The sequence below is a fragment of the Peromyscus leucopus genome, chromosome 5 (assembly GCF_004664715.2).
Source record: "Peromyscus leucopus breed LL Stock chromosome 5, UCI_PerLeu_2.1, whole genome shotgun sequence".
In the NCBI taxonomy this organism is placed as follows: Eukaryota; Metazoa; Chordata; class Mammalia; order Rodentia; family Cricetidae; genus Peromyscus; species Peromyscus leucopus.
The window spans coordinates 17,206,434-17,222,376 of NC_051067.1; the positions used below are offsets into that span (position 1 = coordinate 17,206,434).

A 15,943-nucleotide genomic window follows, 5' to 3' on the forward strand; every position below is an offset into this window, starting at 1 on the left:
CTATGAGGTATTACACAGCAAAATGAGGATCGCATCCCCCTCCCGCCATGTGGCTTCAGGATATGCAGACAAATAAGCATTTTCAAGCGACTCAGCAGGAAAATATTTAAGATGAGAAGTTAGAATTTCTTTTGTTTTTCACTAACTATAGAGGATATATTGTTTTTCCCAGGACCAAGAAACTGAGTTTGGTCCTTGGAATTTTTTTTTTTTTTTTTTTTTTGTGTGTGTGTGTGTGTGTGTGTGTGCTTATAAAAGCATGTATTGAAGTATGTATTCATGCTGACAGGATAGCCACGCCGATAAAGGTGAACATGTAAAAATTAAAAATAGAGTCATATTTTTCGGGGCACAAGACTATTTTATCATATTAAAATTGTCTAGAAGGTAAAAACATACAGCGATTCTCTAAGGCTTCATTTTTCTAGCAATTAAACCTAAGTGACAAAATGAGCAGGGATTTCCCTTGTCAGTTACGGTGTCCACGATACGATAGGAACAGAATTCTTTCTCCTTTAATTCTTCTGTGCTCATGTGGAACTAAAATCACACAATAATCATGATCAAATGTTAAATATTTCGAAATGCCCACAAAAGCACGCCAGAAAGGACACTGTTTCCACAGCACAGAACTGCAGGAGGCTGACACAGAGGCAGGGGCTGTGGTGAAATCTAGTTCCTATTAGCTACTTGCTTCTGTTGGTTTTCTAGAGGAGACTCAGGGAAGGCTACCTCCCGGGTGTCAGGCCATAATTTCCGCGGGTTCGGTGACCAGCTTGGATCCATCCCACACTGTCTTGAACTGCTCAGGAACAGGAAATTCTCTCTGGAAGAAGTAGAGAAGGGCAGAGTTATTTCCATGAAAAGTTCCTTTTGCTGACAGATGTTGTTTGACGGGCGAACGAAACTGCATCAAATCCTAATCTGTATCTTAGAGAGGTCCCAGTCATGTGCAGACCGGAGTATTCTGTGACTGCATGCTGGGGTCATTCTGACTGTATTTACAAAGAACCAGGCTTGCTTTTGGAGACAGGTCTCATGAACCCAGGCTAGCTTTGAACTCACTATGTACTTGAGTGAGGCTGGCCTTCAACCTCTGAGTCTGAGTTTTGGGATTACAGGCACGTGCCAATAGGTTAATGGGCTGCTGGAGGTGGAACCCATGGGCCTCATTTGTGGTAGGCAAATACTACAACTATACCCCGAGCTCCAAAGTAGGCATTCTTATGAGCACCAGACACCAAACTCAGGTGATCTCCAAAGACCTCATGAGCTCAGTGCTACTGAGATGCCATCTGCTGGGAGCAGAGGCTTGAGATGGTCAGCAGCCAGCCAGGGATGGCAGCACCAGTGAACAGAACAGCCAGTGTGCAAGCCCAGGCAGTCTCTCTCAGCCACTGCTCCCCATCAAACCTGAACATACACCGAGTCAGCCTGTGGTCTTATTAATTCTGATTTGGCGGGGCTGGGGAAGAGAGTGGGAAGATCTGGTCACCAAACTCTCAGGAGGCATCAGTGTGTGAATGAAGCCCAGACCTGTCTACTTTGAGACATTGTAAAAATGCTCTTTGGGCATGAGGAACACACACACATGCGCGCGCGCGCGCACACACACACACACACACACACACATACACTCATGCCTCCCTCAGCTCTGGCTTCTGGATCTTCACTGGACTTCCTGTACAGTCTTGAGAAGTGATCTATTTACTCATTTTGCTGCAATAAGGAAAGAATTCTAAAATGGAACCTGCAATAGAAAAATCAAATAATTTTTGATACAGGGTCTTATGCTATGTAGCCTTGAACTCATCATGATTCGCCTACCTCAACCTCCCAAGTACTAAGACTACAAATGTATGTCACAGTCTTCAGCTTACAATAGAAACATCTTGAGTGATATAATGCGTGTGTACACCTGGCATCATTTCTGCTATTCCTGTTCAAGTGTTTGTTCTCAAGTGAACTGCTACAGACCTCACGCTGGGGATGGAACCCAGAGTCTACTGCATGCTAGGTACATGCCCAGTCATGCAGGGGCCTCTTTGATAGTAAGGTGCTCCAGCATCAAAGAGACTGACCCCTCCATCACTCTTCTCTGGGAGGTTGCTTTGAAGCATGCCCACTGTCCATTCCACCATCCAAGGCAGGGCCTGCATTGCTCCCCCCCCCCCACCTCCTGCTGGAAAACGTGTCAAGAGGTCCAATAACTTGAGGGAGCAATTGCATTGACCCAAAGAGGCAAGGCTACATTTTAGTACAAAAGCTTAGGCTTGGATTATGTTCATTGTCTAAGCCAATGGGTCTCAAGCTGGGCTCCACACTGGAATCCACCTGAACCTCTTTAACAATTACAGATGCCTGGTAGCATGCCCAGAGACCAGCTTAATGAGTTTGAAGTGCTCATCCAAACCCCACCGCTCGTCTTAGTTGATCCAGTTCCCATACAGCTGAAGTTCTGCTTATATACCTACAAAGACCAGGGATGGCCCAGCATGCATACGGCTCTCCTACTCTGCTGCCCATCTGTGTTGGCTGAGAACCCAAGAGGGAATGCTCGTCTAGCTTGAGGTTAGAGTCTGTACCCAGAGTGGTGAAACAACACTCATTGTCTGCAGAGTAGCGGGCTTGAGACTCAAACGAGGAACTCGAGGCTGCAGCATGAGGCATGCGTGGGCAGAGCTGAAGAAAGAATTGATGGGTGTAGATAATCTCTGCTTAAGGAAATCAACCTGTCTGCTGATTGCTCTTGAGATAGCTGCTAACTGACCCATCTGGCTGGTGTGGCCCCTCTCCTGAAGGATGCTTGTTAAAGCTCTTGATTTGCTGCCTGCTCCTGCCCCACACAGTTAGAATTCTCCATGTGTTTATTCTCCTACTACTTCCATGCAATAACAACCAGCAGAGATGCCATATTTCAGAATCCAAAGGAAAAAAAAAAAAAGAAAAAAGAAAACAGAAAACCAGGATTTATTCAATTAATTTTTTTTAAGCTGCTTCATTGGGGAGAAGATGTAAAGAAAGGAAATTCTGGCTGAATCACTTGGGCTAGTGTTTCTAAATGAGGAATTCAATGGACTGATAGTATGAGAACTTACTTGGGAGCCTGCTAAGAAACATGATTCTGGGGCTGGAAAGATGTATGTCTAAGCAGGAGGACCTAAGTTTGAACCCCGAAACCCATGCACAGAACAGATGCTACATTGCATGCCTGTAACCTAAGCCCTTCTATGACAAGATGAGAGGAGGAGAGAGACTAACCCCCAGAAGGTCAGGAGTGTGGCCGGGACAGTGGTGACCAACAAGAAGCCCTGTCTCAGATAAGGTGACACCTGAGGTTTTCCTCTGACCGGCACACATGTCACGGCTTGAGTGCACTCCCTTACAACATACACAAAGAACTCAGATTCCGAGCCCCATGGTGAGGCTCCCGAATCCAACCCTAGGTTTTTCCAGGGTTTGGAGCCCACCTTTCTGCTGGGATCCCAGCAGATCCTTATGTTAAGAGGACAACACCATTTTTGGCCTCGGTGCACAGAAACGCGTAGGTCCACTGATTATCCCTCCTCCTTTCTTCCTCTCAACCCCCAAAGCATCTCTCTTCATTTGTTCACCCCCGTCAGGGGAAAGGGAAACATTTAGTCCTACATAAAAGGAACTCAGATGCAAAGAGCTGGCTCATTCCAGGAACACTTAGCAAAATGTCTCCAGACACAAATGCAGGGGCTAGCAGGAGAGGGGCCACATGGAAGGTGCTCCCCCGTTCCTTTGACCTGCTTGTGAGGTTGTCTACCGAGGAAGCTCATCAGAAGGTAGCTGAGGAGTCGCTCGCTCTCTAAGGATGCTATGTGAACGTGCCACATTGATGTCGCTGGACAGGCTTTTGGAAGGCACTTACATAATCGTCGCCCTGAGGGATCAGGACATTCATCTCAGATGACTTGGCGCTCACGATCTCACAGTCTAGTGCGTCTTCACTGAGGTACAGGTGGCACCCTTCTGTCTTGTTAATGGAAATTGTTGGCACTCTTCCCATTACCTGAAATTGGGGGGGGGGGGGGCGGGGGAGAGAGAAGGAACCAAGGCATCAAAATAAAAATCACCATGTACCCAAGCAGATACTCTCCCGAATTCCTTCAGATGTAGCTTGAGTTCAGTTAAGCTAAGATTTAGGACTCACTGGGGCAGTGTGCTGTGTGTGTGTGTGTGTGTGTGTGTGTGTGTGTGTGTGTGTGTGTGTGCAGGATAGGTGTCATTTGGGGACAAAAATGAAAGGACTAAACAAGGGAGAATCCTAAACGCTCAGGGTCTCTTTCTTGAGATGAAATTAAGGAATTGATTTGGAGGCAGCCGCTAAAATGTTCAGAAAAGCCTCACAACCCAGTTAGTGAATCTGAGATGGGTATCTGATTTCATGATAAGAGAAACAGGATTCGTTTGCTGAAAATGTAAGTTTTGACAGTTATCTGTGAGACTGGGGCTCAAACAAATATCCATACAGACGCTGCACAATGAGAGTAAGTTTGAATAGAAGCCAAGTAGATTGTTGCCAAACTTTAGAATAAGTAAGAAACGCTACCGTTCTTCCCACGTAAGTCATTTGCTGGGTAAGAATCTCAGGGCTGAAGGTGAAGTTCATCTGAGAAAGGTGTCTACGCATTTCAAAATGTATTCGTTTCAAGCCCACTGGAGGACATTCACGGAGATAATCGGGACCCTGTGCCAGAGCAGCAGAGCTTTGTACTGTTTACAAATATCGAAGACCGGTAAAAATGCAGATCAGTTTTAAATTTCTCCTCCCACAATCAGTTTCCAGACCTGCCCACCTCAAATGTCCACAGGGATATAGGGCTCTCCCAAAGACCTTATTACAACTCCAGAACTCTCCTTCTTCTAATGGTAATTAAAGCAATAAAGACATCTCTCCTTTCAACCCAAAGAAAAGGCTAGTTTGCAAACCAAAGGAACAGTGCTGTTGATGGTGCAGGAGCCCAGTGAATTCCTGGGGGCGGGTCGTCTAGCCCGGTCACCATGCTTCTCTCTCTCCTCCTCTTGCTCCATAGAAACTGGACACTGAGTTGGAATTGAACCCCAGACCGAGAGAAAGGTAGAGAGAGCTGGGTAGTTCAAGGTCAGGTAAGTACAGGCAGGGCTCTGCCTGAAATAAAATAGTGTGTGTATGTATATATATATATATATATATATATATATATATATATATGTGTGTGTGTGTGTGTGTGTGTGTGTGCATGTATATACATGAGTATGCATGTATATGTGTGTGCATTTATTTATATGTGTGTGCATTTATTTATATATGTGTGTATATACGTGTGTATACATGTGTGCTTTAAAAATGTGCCAGTAGTCATGTTTTGAGAATGTTTAGATTTGTTTATGTTATAATAACGACAAGCATTTACATGCCAGCCCCGAACACCGCGGATACCAGCAGCCAAGCAAAGGAAAGTGATGAACTGCCAGTGTGTCCTAGACGATTGGCTTATGAGTATTATTTCTCCCTAACAATTTAAAAAATCTCCACTGACTATTGTTGTCTGTCTTCCACAATCTGTATGTTTTCCTAGAACATTTTGTCAAAAATAAGATTACTAGGCCAAATTACATGAACTTTAGCTTTTCTCTTTTTAAAAAAAAAATAACATTATTGTAGTAAAATTTGAAAATATACAACTCACCCATTTTAAGCGTACAATTGGCTGCTATTTCATAAACGTACAGAGTTGTGCAATCAGGACTACAAGCCACTTTTAGAACGGTGGTTCTACCATTTTAAAAATATCGCTAATGGCCACTCACAGTCGGTCCCCATCTCAGCCCCAGGCAGGTAATCCGATTTCTGCTTCAGTTGTGCCCAGGCCCTTTGGAAACAATTTACTAGGCACTTTAACTAGGTAATGGAACTCTTTTGGTTTGAACATCCAAAAATTCACTAAGTGTTCAATCAAATGTCTTTCTCTTGTCTCCAAATTGCTCCTTCTATTTCCCTGTACAGGGGACCCAATGGTTCATCTTTCCAGAGGCGACTGTTCACAGTGCAGGTTCACATCCTTAAAGAGTTACAAGGTTTTTCAGGCAGAGAAACAAAAAATAATAGATACATACACTTCCTGCAGCAACCTTATCAGCCTTACATTTTGGTTATTCTCTTTTTGGTGTTTCTGAAAATTTCCTTCCTTCCTTCCTTCCTTCCTTCCTTCCTTCCTTCCTTCCTTCCTTCCTTCCTTCCTTCCTTCCTTCCTTCCTTCCTTCCTCCCTCCAACATGTCTTATATAGCCTAGGTTGGCCTTGAACTCACCAAGGATGGCTTTGAATTGCTGACCTTTCTGCCTTTACCTCCCAAGTGCTGTGGGCACAGGTGTACACTGTTACTCTTGGCTTTAATGTGTTGGCTTGTTTGTTTTTGAGACAGGGTCTCACTATGCAGCCCTGGCTGGCCTGGAAGTTGCTATACAGGTCAAGCTGGCCTCTAACTGCAAGGAGTCTTCCCAAGCGCTGGGATCATAGGTGTGCAGCGCACACTTGGCTTCGGTTTTGTTTTGTTTTTCCCACAAGAATGAAGATCTCACAGTATCACTGAAGACCCTGGACACCATCTTCCACCTCGCTTTTCCTCACTTCCTCCTCATTTCTTCCCTCCCCGTGTGGAAGTACTCTCCTGGTTTGTTTTTTGTGTTTGTTTAGGATCTGTCTATTGGGTGAAATGCCCAGGAGGGCCCCTTGGCCTGCCATAAGTGTGCTTTATGTTGAATAGGTTTGCACACTCTTGATGTTTTTTAATGAATGGATTCATCATATAGTACCTGCCATCCTGTAACTTACCCTTTTGCTCAGTGCCTTTTTTTATTGGCCTGATTTTGAAATTCATCTGTTTTTTTTTAATGCCTGTAGGTATAGTTTATTATTCACTTTAACTGTTGAATAGTATTCAACTAGGAAGATTTGTTTATTCATTTGCCAGTTGATGGACACTTAAATATTTTTTGTTTTTTTATTGCCATTACTACGATACTACAAAATACGCTTTCCATGTTTGCCCAGTCTGTCACTAGAGCTTTACTGTATGGACATAAACACGGAACGACTCAGCCACAGGCTATGGATTAGTGCATGGCACCAATTGTCCTACAGAGAGTGTACCAGGTTCACTACGTCACCGGGATGTGTCAGGGCCCCCAGTGTTCCCCTTCTATGACAGCTTGTACATCAGACATTTTAGCAAACAATCAGTCTTGCGATTACAGCTCCTTTACACATTAGAGTCTGTGAATGTGGCACTCTGCAGAGCGAGGACATTCCGAATGTAAAAGAGATAAGTGTGGAAAAGAAACCTGTGACCGTGGTATTCATTTACACTCCTCGTTCTGTTAGGCAGGCTAGCGTATCTTCATGTATCAACCGCTACACTCTTTTTTTTGGAGGGGGGGCATGTTTTGTTTTTGGTTTTTCAAGAAAGGGTCTTTCTGTGTAGCCCTGGCTGTCCTGAACTCACTCTGTAGACCAGGCTGGCCTTGAACTCAGAGATCAGCTTGTCTCTGTCTCCCGGGTGCTGGGATTAAAGGTGTGTGCCAACACAGCCTGGCTCCACTTCACTTTTTATGCTGAATTGTTACTGTTCCCTGATTGCTTTTCTGTTAGATCACCAGTCTCACTTTTTGGTCTGTGATTGTGTTTTTACCTGTTCTGGATGCAAATCCAGTTTCACTATCTATGTTGAAAATATCTTTGCTCAATCCATAGCTGGTCTCTCAGCTTTGCATTATCATATCTTCTGCTGATATATATTAAGAAAATGTGTGTGTGTGTGTGTGTGTGTGTGTCTATGTGTGTGTGTGTGTGTGTCTATGTGTGTGTGTGTGTGTGTGTGTGTGTGTGTGTGTGTCACTGGAGACTGCACCCATGCTATGTAAACACTTCACCACTGAACTCAGCCTAGAATTTTAATTTTTTCTTTTTTTTTTTGGTTTTTCAAGACAGGGTTTCTCTGTGTAGCTTTGAGCCTTTCCTGGAACTCATTTTGGAGACCAGGCTGGCCTCGAACTCACAGAGATTCACCTGCCTCTGCCTCCCGAGTGCTGGGATTAAAGGTGTGCGTCACCACCGCCCAGCTCAGAATTTTAATTTTTATATGGTTAGATTAACCAGCTGTTTTCTTTATGGTTTGTGGTTTGTACCCTAAATTAATGTCTAACCATGAACTCATAAAGTTTTCTTTCCCTGTATGTTATCCTACATGTTTGAAACTATTTAATTTCTAAATTAGAACCTTACTTTTATGTATGTCATGAGGTGGATATTCAGAGGTTTTATTTTTTTCCTTTTTAAAAAATTGTATGTGTATGGGTGTTTTGCCTTTATGTGTCTCTATGCACTGTGTCTGCAGTGCCTGCAAAGGCCAGAAGAGGGCGTCAGATCCAGAAACCGGAGTTATGGATGGCCGTGAGACATACCAATGCTGGCACCACACCTGGGTCTTCTGGAAGAGCAGCCCATGAATGTAACTGCTGAGCCATCTCCCTACCCCTCAGTATTGTTTTCCCACATAAATAACCAACTGTTCTAAAATCCATTTCAGTGCATATACCTGCCTACTTCAGGGTCTGCTAGGTTTTTTTTTTTTTTTTTTTTTTTTTTTTTTTTTTTTTTTTTTTTTTTTTTTTTTTGTTGTTTTAATATCTTTAACCATGTGACACCTCAGAATGACTCATTTCACCTTGTTTATCTGTTTTCAAATTATTTTATCTAGTCTTTAAGAAAACATTTTATCTTCCTTCCTTCCTTCCTTTCTTTCTTTTTTTTGTGAGACAGGGTTTCTCTGTGTAGCCCTGGCTGTCCTGGAACTTGCTCTATAGACCAGGCTGACGTCAAACTCACAGAGATCCGCTTGCCTCTGCCTCCCAAGTGCTGGGATTAAAGGCGTGAGCCACCACCGCCTGGCTTTATTTTACTTTTGAATTATGTGCATCACACATGTGTGGGTTTGTGCATGTGAGTGCAGTACTTTCCAAGATCAGAAGAGCATGTTAGGTGCCCTGGAACTGGAGTTACAGGCAGCTGTCAGCAGCTTAGTTTGGTGCCTCGGAGGAACCAAATTCAGATCCTCTGCAGGAGCAGTATTGGCTCTGAACCACCGAGCCACCTCTGCAGACCTACTTTTTCTTGTTCCCTTAGCTTCCAAATACATTTCAAGTTCCCTTTTCTTTTTAATAAAAAATCTTGTTGAAGTATTTGAGTGCCCCTGGACTTAGATTAAGGAGTGGGGGTGGAGGGGAGGCACAGAGAGAGACAGAGACAGAGAGAGGTGTGATACTCCTGTCTTTTTGCTCATTTATTTGCAACTATCCTGTGTCCTTCATAAACATGCATTATTTGGTCCCCTTTAGTCTTGCTGCCATTTTGAATCTTAGTTTGCATTACATTTCCTAATGCTTATTTGTGCTGTCAAGAGATGTTGATTTTTCTCCCCGTTGATAGTATAACTAACTGTATATGACTTTAGTTTATCGAATCTTTTGGCTTTTATATAAAACAATCATTTTATTGTCCTTAAAGACATTTTTATCTCTTCCTTTCAATTTTATTTCTCTCAGTTATTTTTCTTATCTTATTGCTGGAGTTAGGACCTTTTAATGCATGATTGATTTGAAGTAAGGATAGGAAGAGAGCTCTTGCTTCTGATGTCAATGCAGTTCTTGTGAATGAAATATGGCCTTGGCTGGAGAAGTGCAAGAATTATCCTTTGGTTACAGCATGTAACGTAACTTCCTTTCCCTGGGATTATCAGATATGTACATAGAGCTGGCATTCCTACCCAGGTTTCAGGATGGCCAATCAGGGCTGTTTCCATACAGTGGGCATAAACACCACCAACTTCTTAAGTGACAAGGTAAATATACAAATGTAATACATACAATTAAATGAGTTCTAATTAAAAGTGTGAATGGAGAGAAGCCGGGGAAAGAGAAAGATTTGTAAAACTGAAATCTAATCTTGTCAATCATCATGAGGAAACACCAGATTGTAAAGGGTAATTAACAATATGCAAATAGTATAATCAATGAGAAAGTTGGACTTGGCCCAAAGTCAGAAGTCCTCTAGATTTCTGTATGTTGTAAAAGCCTATCCAATAAAATCAAAATTACTAAAGGAGTACAGATTTTCTCTTGTTTCTGAAAATCCAATTCCAATCCTACTTCCTGGTTTTTTTTCTGATTATCTCACAGATTCTATACATTTCCCCCCCTTCTTCCTCAGGGCCATTTTCCCTGCAGGAGAAATTCTCTTTAGCAGGGGACTATTATTATCCTAGGATAGTCTCTCAATATCCTTTATTCATGTGGTAGCTGATTCATCCAATCATGCACTCAGCAACATTTACTGGGTGCATACAGTATTCAGGTGCTATATACATCTTCAGAACTGTAAGGACTGCACAGCTGTCCTTTGCTTTCTTTTTTAGTGCTCCGGATAGAACCCAAGGTCTTATGTGTGTGTGCACTGTGGGCCGCTAAGCTAAGTCCCCAGCTCATTGGCCATCCGTGAGATGGAGAGAGTAAGACAAGTGTTTGCAGTACAAAATGGGAGGGAAAAAAAGGTGACTGAGAATAAAGACTGCTTCCCCCGAGAGGTGATGATGGAGCTGTGCTCAGGAAGAACAGGAACTGGATGTTTTCTGGGTGGACACTGGGAACGAGTCCCTTCCTTTGTGCCCTGCAGGAAGATGAGTGGTCCATGCAGAGCCATGCCAGCGCAGAGCTTGGCTGTGGAGGCTGCTCACCTGGATCTGAATGTCCTTGGAGTTGATCACTTCCACAATGCCCACCACATTGTCAAACACCAGGCCGAACTTCTTGCAGTTATCTAAAAGGGGAAAACAAAACTCCAGTGACTTTACCCGGCATGTTTCTGTAACCCAGCGCATCACCACAGCAAACACACCCTTAGTTTTGCCTACCAACAGTGATGGAATTTACTTTTCCCTTTATCTGAAGAGTGGATTTTTCACACTTGAAAATGTAAGCCACTTGTTTCAGCTCGGTCTCTGAGATGACAAGGTCATTCTTGTCCTCTTGGTATTCCTAAAGGGAAGGCAGACATGGTTATTAAACATAAACAGAGAGACAGGCTGGATCCACTGAGTGCTGACGTTACCAGAGGCTTCAACAGAATTCTTTTCCCCAGTGCGCTTCCGTCCAGAACATTATCTTTGTGGAGAAACCTCGAGGTCTGAGCTGTCACTTGTAATGATGGGAGTGGGTGAACCACGGCTTGAAAGTGGCTATCAGTTTGCCAAGAGTCAGATGTTAGCAGTCCTGCCAGAGGGCGGGGCTGGAGCAGGGGTATGGTTGCTATGGAGACTTGGAGGCTGACACTCCACTTGATGCTGTGTCCATCAGGAAATGGGACTGGTGATGTCCAAACAGTGGTGTAAGCTACAATATCTATTGAGGCCCTTGCAACTTTTCCAGGGACTTTTTGTTCCTTAATCTTCAAGGAAGCTCTCTGGGTCAGTAGTGAACTCCAGCTATCAACCATCTTCAAAGCCTGCTCATACAATGAACCCCGAGACTGATGAGTGGCAGCAGTGGTTTATGGTTATGAATGAAACAATCAACCCATCACCACAAGGCGCAGACTCCCAGGACCACATGTTGATAGCTTCTCCCATGTCTGATTAAAAGTTATGGAAATCAGTAGTCATGTTCATAAAAAGAAAGCATATTGGCAGTGGCTAGGGGCTGGAGGGTTAGGTCCTGCAAGATGAAGAGGGGTCTGTGGTGAATGCTGGGGCTGGAAACACAACAGTGTAAACACAACCAGCACCCTAGGAATGTGCACTTAAAGATGGTTAACGGTAAATGTTATATGCATTTTTTATCACAGTTAAAAAACAGTTCTAGAAAGGAGAAAGAAAGAATGCATGGGAGCTACTGAGGAAACACTATGCAAGCCTGCAGAAGCTGCTGTTTCTCATTCTACCTGGGGCTTTTTCATCTTGGCATCTCACCTAGAAATCTCATGTCTCCAGGAAGTGGTTCTAGCTGAGTAGGTGTTTAGAAATCGGTTTTAGCTGAGTCAAGGCAGAAGGGCTTCACTCACCACTCTCCATTTCTTCCCTTCCAGCTCTAACACTGGAGCATGTTTCTGAGGAGGATTGGATTTTGGAGATGTAGGGCTTGGAGTGTGGGTTTTGGTTGGAGATCGAGCTTGTCCTTGAGCCCTCAGGCTGGGGTTCTTATATGTCTTCTGGTCGTCTGTGACATGCCGGAGCCCTGGGAACACGGGATGGTTAGTTTCAGTTGTCAACTTCCCCTAACCTGGAATTGCCTGGGAAGAGACTCTCAACGAGAGACTGTCTAGATCATGTTGGCCTGAGGACACATCTGAGGGAGGGGGTTTGTCTTGATTGCCTTAATTGATGTGGAAACAGCCTATAAATGGGTGTCACCAAAACCATTCCCTGGTTTTTGACCTTGGACTCTCTAAGAGCAGAGAAAACTAGCTGAATACTCAGCATGCATGTATTCTCTCTGCTCTTGACTGTGATGTGACTAGTTGCTCTAAGTTCCTGCCTTGACTTCCCCACAATGAGGGACTGTAAGCTGGGCTTTTAAGCCAAATAAATCCCCCCTCCCTTAAAGTCACTGTCATCAGGGCATTTTATAATAGTGATAGAAAAGAAACTAAAACAGAGGGTGGCCCAATGTAGTGCATTTCTTCCCGTCTCATGAGAAGGGAAATACCCACCATGTAAAGTACAAGAACCTTTGGTATTACTGTTTTCATAACACTCCATCGCTCAAGGTCAGTGTGCAGAGGCTGCATGCTGTGTAAGCTTAGATGGAAAGAAACATTGTGTGCATTAAAAAAAAAAAATGAGCATTGTCCCTCAAGGCCCATGGAAAATTTTATCTCCAGATCATGATGCTTTTTGGGGGTTGGGGTGGGGTAGAACAGTGGAACCTTTAGGTTTGATTGAAAGTTGATGAGGTGAATCCTGGCTGGAAGAAGTGAGTCACTAGGTGCAGGCCTTACAGTTTCATAGCCTGGCCCCACTTCCTGTCCACTCTCTACTTCCTGTTTTACCAAGATGTGAGGAGGTGAAAGGTCAGCTCAGCTGGATTTGGAATCACCTTGGAGACACAACTCTAGACATGTCTGGGAGGGAATTTCCAGAGGCTGAGCTGAGAAGAGAAGATTCACCCTGAATATGGGTGGCTCCCTGCAGTGGGCTGGGGTCTCAGACTCAACTAAAAGGACAATGTGAGCTGAATTCCAGTGTTCATGCCCTCTGCTTGCTGACCACTGTGATGGGAGCAGGCAGTCCTGCATCCCTGCTGCCACACCTTCCCCTAGTGATGGACTGTACCCTCTCAAACTGTGAGCCAAAACCGATCCTTCCGTGAGTTGCTTCTGTGAGGAATTTGTCACAGTAACTAGAAAAGAAACTAATACAGTGAGGCACCCTGCCCCCCAGCAAAAAGAACAAAAGAATCCCTACAAATCCTCAGGCCATCTTACCCCCAAAGACTTCTTGGCTTACTCACAGCCAAATCATTTGCTAGGTGTGGTTTAAAAGGCTATGATACCCCAGTAAGTATTTCTCAGAATACAGAATGAGCTTTAGAGTTAGAAGTTCATTCCTTTACTTTGCAAGTGAATTTCAGAGGGACCACTAGAGCAGCTCTGAGCCAGGGGTAAATTTGGAAAGTTTGAGTCCTTAGCTCTCAGCCCCTTGTAGAGGGACATCTACACCCTCAATCCCATTAGTTGTGCAAAACAAACAAACAAAAACCAAAAACCCTGCAACACACCTTTTAATAAATATATTGTTTAGCACCCGTGTACTAAAAGATCCTGATAAACTGTAAACATTTGCATTTTAAATCAACTATTTGCCATATTGCAGGACGGGGTACTAGTCACCATTTTTATCTCATTTGATCTTGATGACTTAGTTTTGGAGGGTGGTGGGGAAGCACCGGTACTGAGGGGTACCACTCACTGGTCAACTGAGAACACAGAGTCTCTGAGTTCTTCATGCTGCTCCATGTGGCAGCCTGTGGAGCCTAGGTTCCTGGAGCTTCCACCTCCCAAGGGCAGCTCTTCCTCCCTGTGTCTAATGGGGTGGGTGGTTGGGGTGGGGGTGGGGGTGGGGGAGTGGAATGATGCGCATTTCACTGGGGCCCTGGAGACTCCACCAGCTTAGAGCCAGCGGGAGAGGGGAGCAGCTTCGAGGGAGGATTTGTTTTCTTACCTTTTGTGATGGCTTCTCCCTGGTTAAGCTGGGCAAACAAAGCTGAGCGAGAAGGAGAAGACTCCTCATTTTTACCCTCATTCTCAAAAAGGGGAGGCGGCCCAGGAGGGGGTGGCGGTGGAGGTGGTGGTGGGAGACCAGGCCCAGAGGAGAGGACGGAAAACGCGGATGCTGTGGATGCCACAGGACCCTGTGGGAGACAGAGGATGGGAGCTGAGACTGAAGCTCTGGGCGGGATTCTGTCTGGGAGTCGAGACTCTCCAGCGGGGTCCCAGTGGCAGAACCGAGCCTGGTGAGCCCGTTTGAAGGGCTCTGGATCAGGGTGGGAATCCATGTTGGGAGCATACAGTCTGTTGGGTGGGCCCTGCATATTTAGGAATCCCACTGCCAAGTCATCAGCAAACAGCCACAGTCCCAAATTCATGCCCAAGGCCCTGGATAAGAATGAAACCAGCCTTGACTATTAGAATCTCGAGAAAAAGTAGTTCACAGGATAAGAAATTTTTTTTTTTTTTTTTTTTTTTTTTTTTTTTTTTTTGTGGACAGGAAACCACAACCACTAGAGAGAGAAATAGAGAGAGTGGGGGAGAGAAAGAGAGAGTTATCAGACATTTAGAGCACTTCTGAGTAGGTAAAGGGAGACTGAAATTCTCTGGAACTCACTTCACAAATGTGCATGCCTCAAACAATGACAAAGGCCATCTGTGGCCTGGGTGATTGTCAGATCCAGAGGTGGAAGGCACCTGGCCCCTCCGATGGCTCTGCAAATGTCAAGGTTGATAGGCCAAAAGCAATCAGCCCCTTAGCCACGGCTGGCATGCATCCTCATTTTTTTTTTTCTGCTGTGTGGCGTGCAATCTGCAGCTCAAAGGTCTGACAAATCCAAATGGCAGGACCAGGAGGCACAAAAGGGGGGCTTCCTGTCTCTGATGGGATAGAGAATCACTCTGGAAACACATCTCTGACCGCGTTTTTGAGAAGGGAACACCAACCAACCCTGGGGGGTGGCAGTATCGCTCCCTGGGTTGGGGTCTGGACTGAAAAAGGAGGAGCTGAGCACCAGCATTCATCCTTCCGCCTCCAACTGAATACGATGTGACCAGCTGCATTCCACTCCCCTGCCTTCCCCACGGTCACGGGCTGTGTCCTCAGACTGCGAGCCCTATGAGCCCCTCCCCCCTTAAGCTGCTTCTTGTCAGGTGCTGGGTCACAGCAAGGAGAAGAGTAACTAATGTAGACCCCATTGATGATAGTCCCAGAGGACTTTGCTGGTTGGTTGGTTGGTGTTTTTGAGACAGGGTTTCTCTGTGTAGCTCTGGCTGTCCTGGAATCTCACTCTGTAGACCAGGCTGGCCTTGAACTCACAGAGATCCACCTGCCTCTGCCTGCTGAGTGCTGGGATTAAAGGTGTGCCCCCTCTCCCATGCCTGGCCTCAGGGGACTTAAAACCAGTTTGACAATAAACAACAAACTTCAGATGTGTATATCACTATACTTTTATTTTTAATGTCTTAGTTACTATTTTAATGTCTGTTGCTGTGAAGGGAACTATGGCTAAGGCAACACTTAGGAAAGAAAACCTTTAATTAGGGGTTTGCTTATAGTTTCAGAGGGGTGGTCCATTTCCATCATGGTGGGGAGCACCCACGGTGCAAGCAGGCAGGC

General features: G+C 44.8%; 1 protein-coding gene across 1 annotated transcript in view; it reads right to left on the minus strand.

Annotated features, from left to right (window-relative positions):
* Positions 1 to 224: 224 nt before the first annotated feature.
* The window catches only part of Cap2 (cyclase associated actin cytoskeleton regulatory protein 2), a 133,086-nt gene continuing 117,367 nt past the window's right edge, over positions 225 to 15,943 (minus strand). The window contains exons 8-13 of the mRNA XM_028867687.2: positions 14,279 to 14,468; positions 12,121 to 12,293; positions 10,976 to 11,099; positions 10,799 to 10,881; positions 3,899 to 4,039; positions 225 to 826 (exon numbers count right to left, since the gene is read on the minus strand). Coding sequence (XP_028723520.1) covers positions 743 to 826; positions 3,899 to 4,039; positions 10,799 to 10,881; positions 10,976 to 11,099; positions 12,121 to 12,293; positions 14,279 to 14,468 — 795 coding nt within the window. The 3' untranslated portion in view covers positions 225 to 742. The remainder of the gene's footprint in view (positions 827 to 3,898; positions 4,040 to 10,798; positions 10,882 to 10,975; positions 11,100 to 12,120; positions 12,294 to 14,278; positions 14,469 to 15,943) is intronic.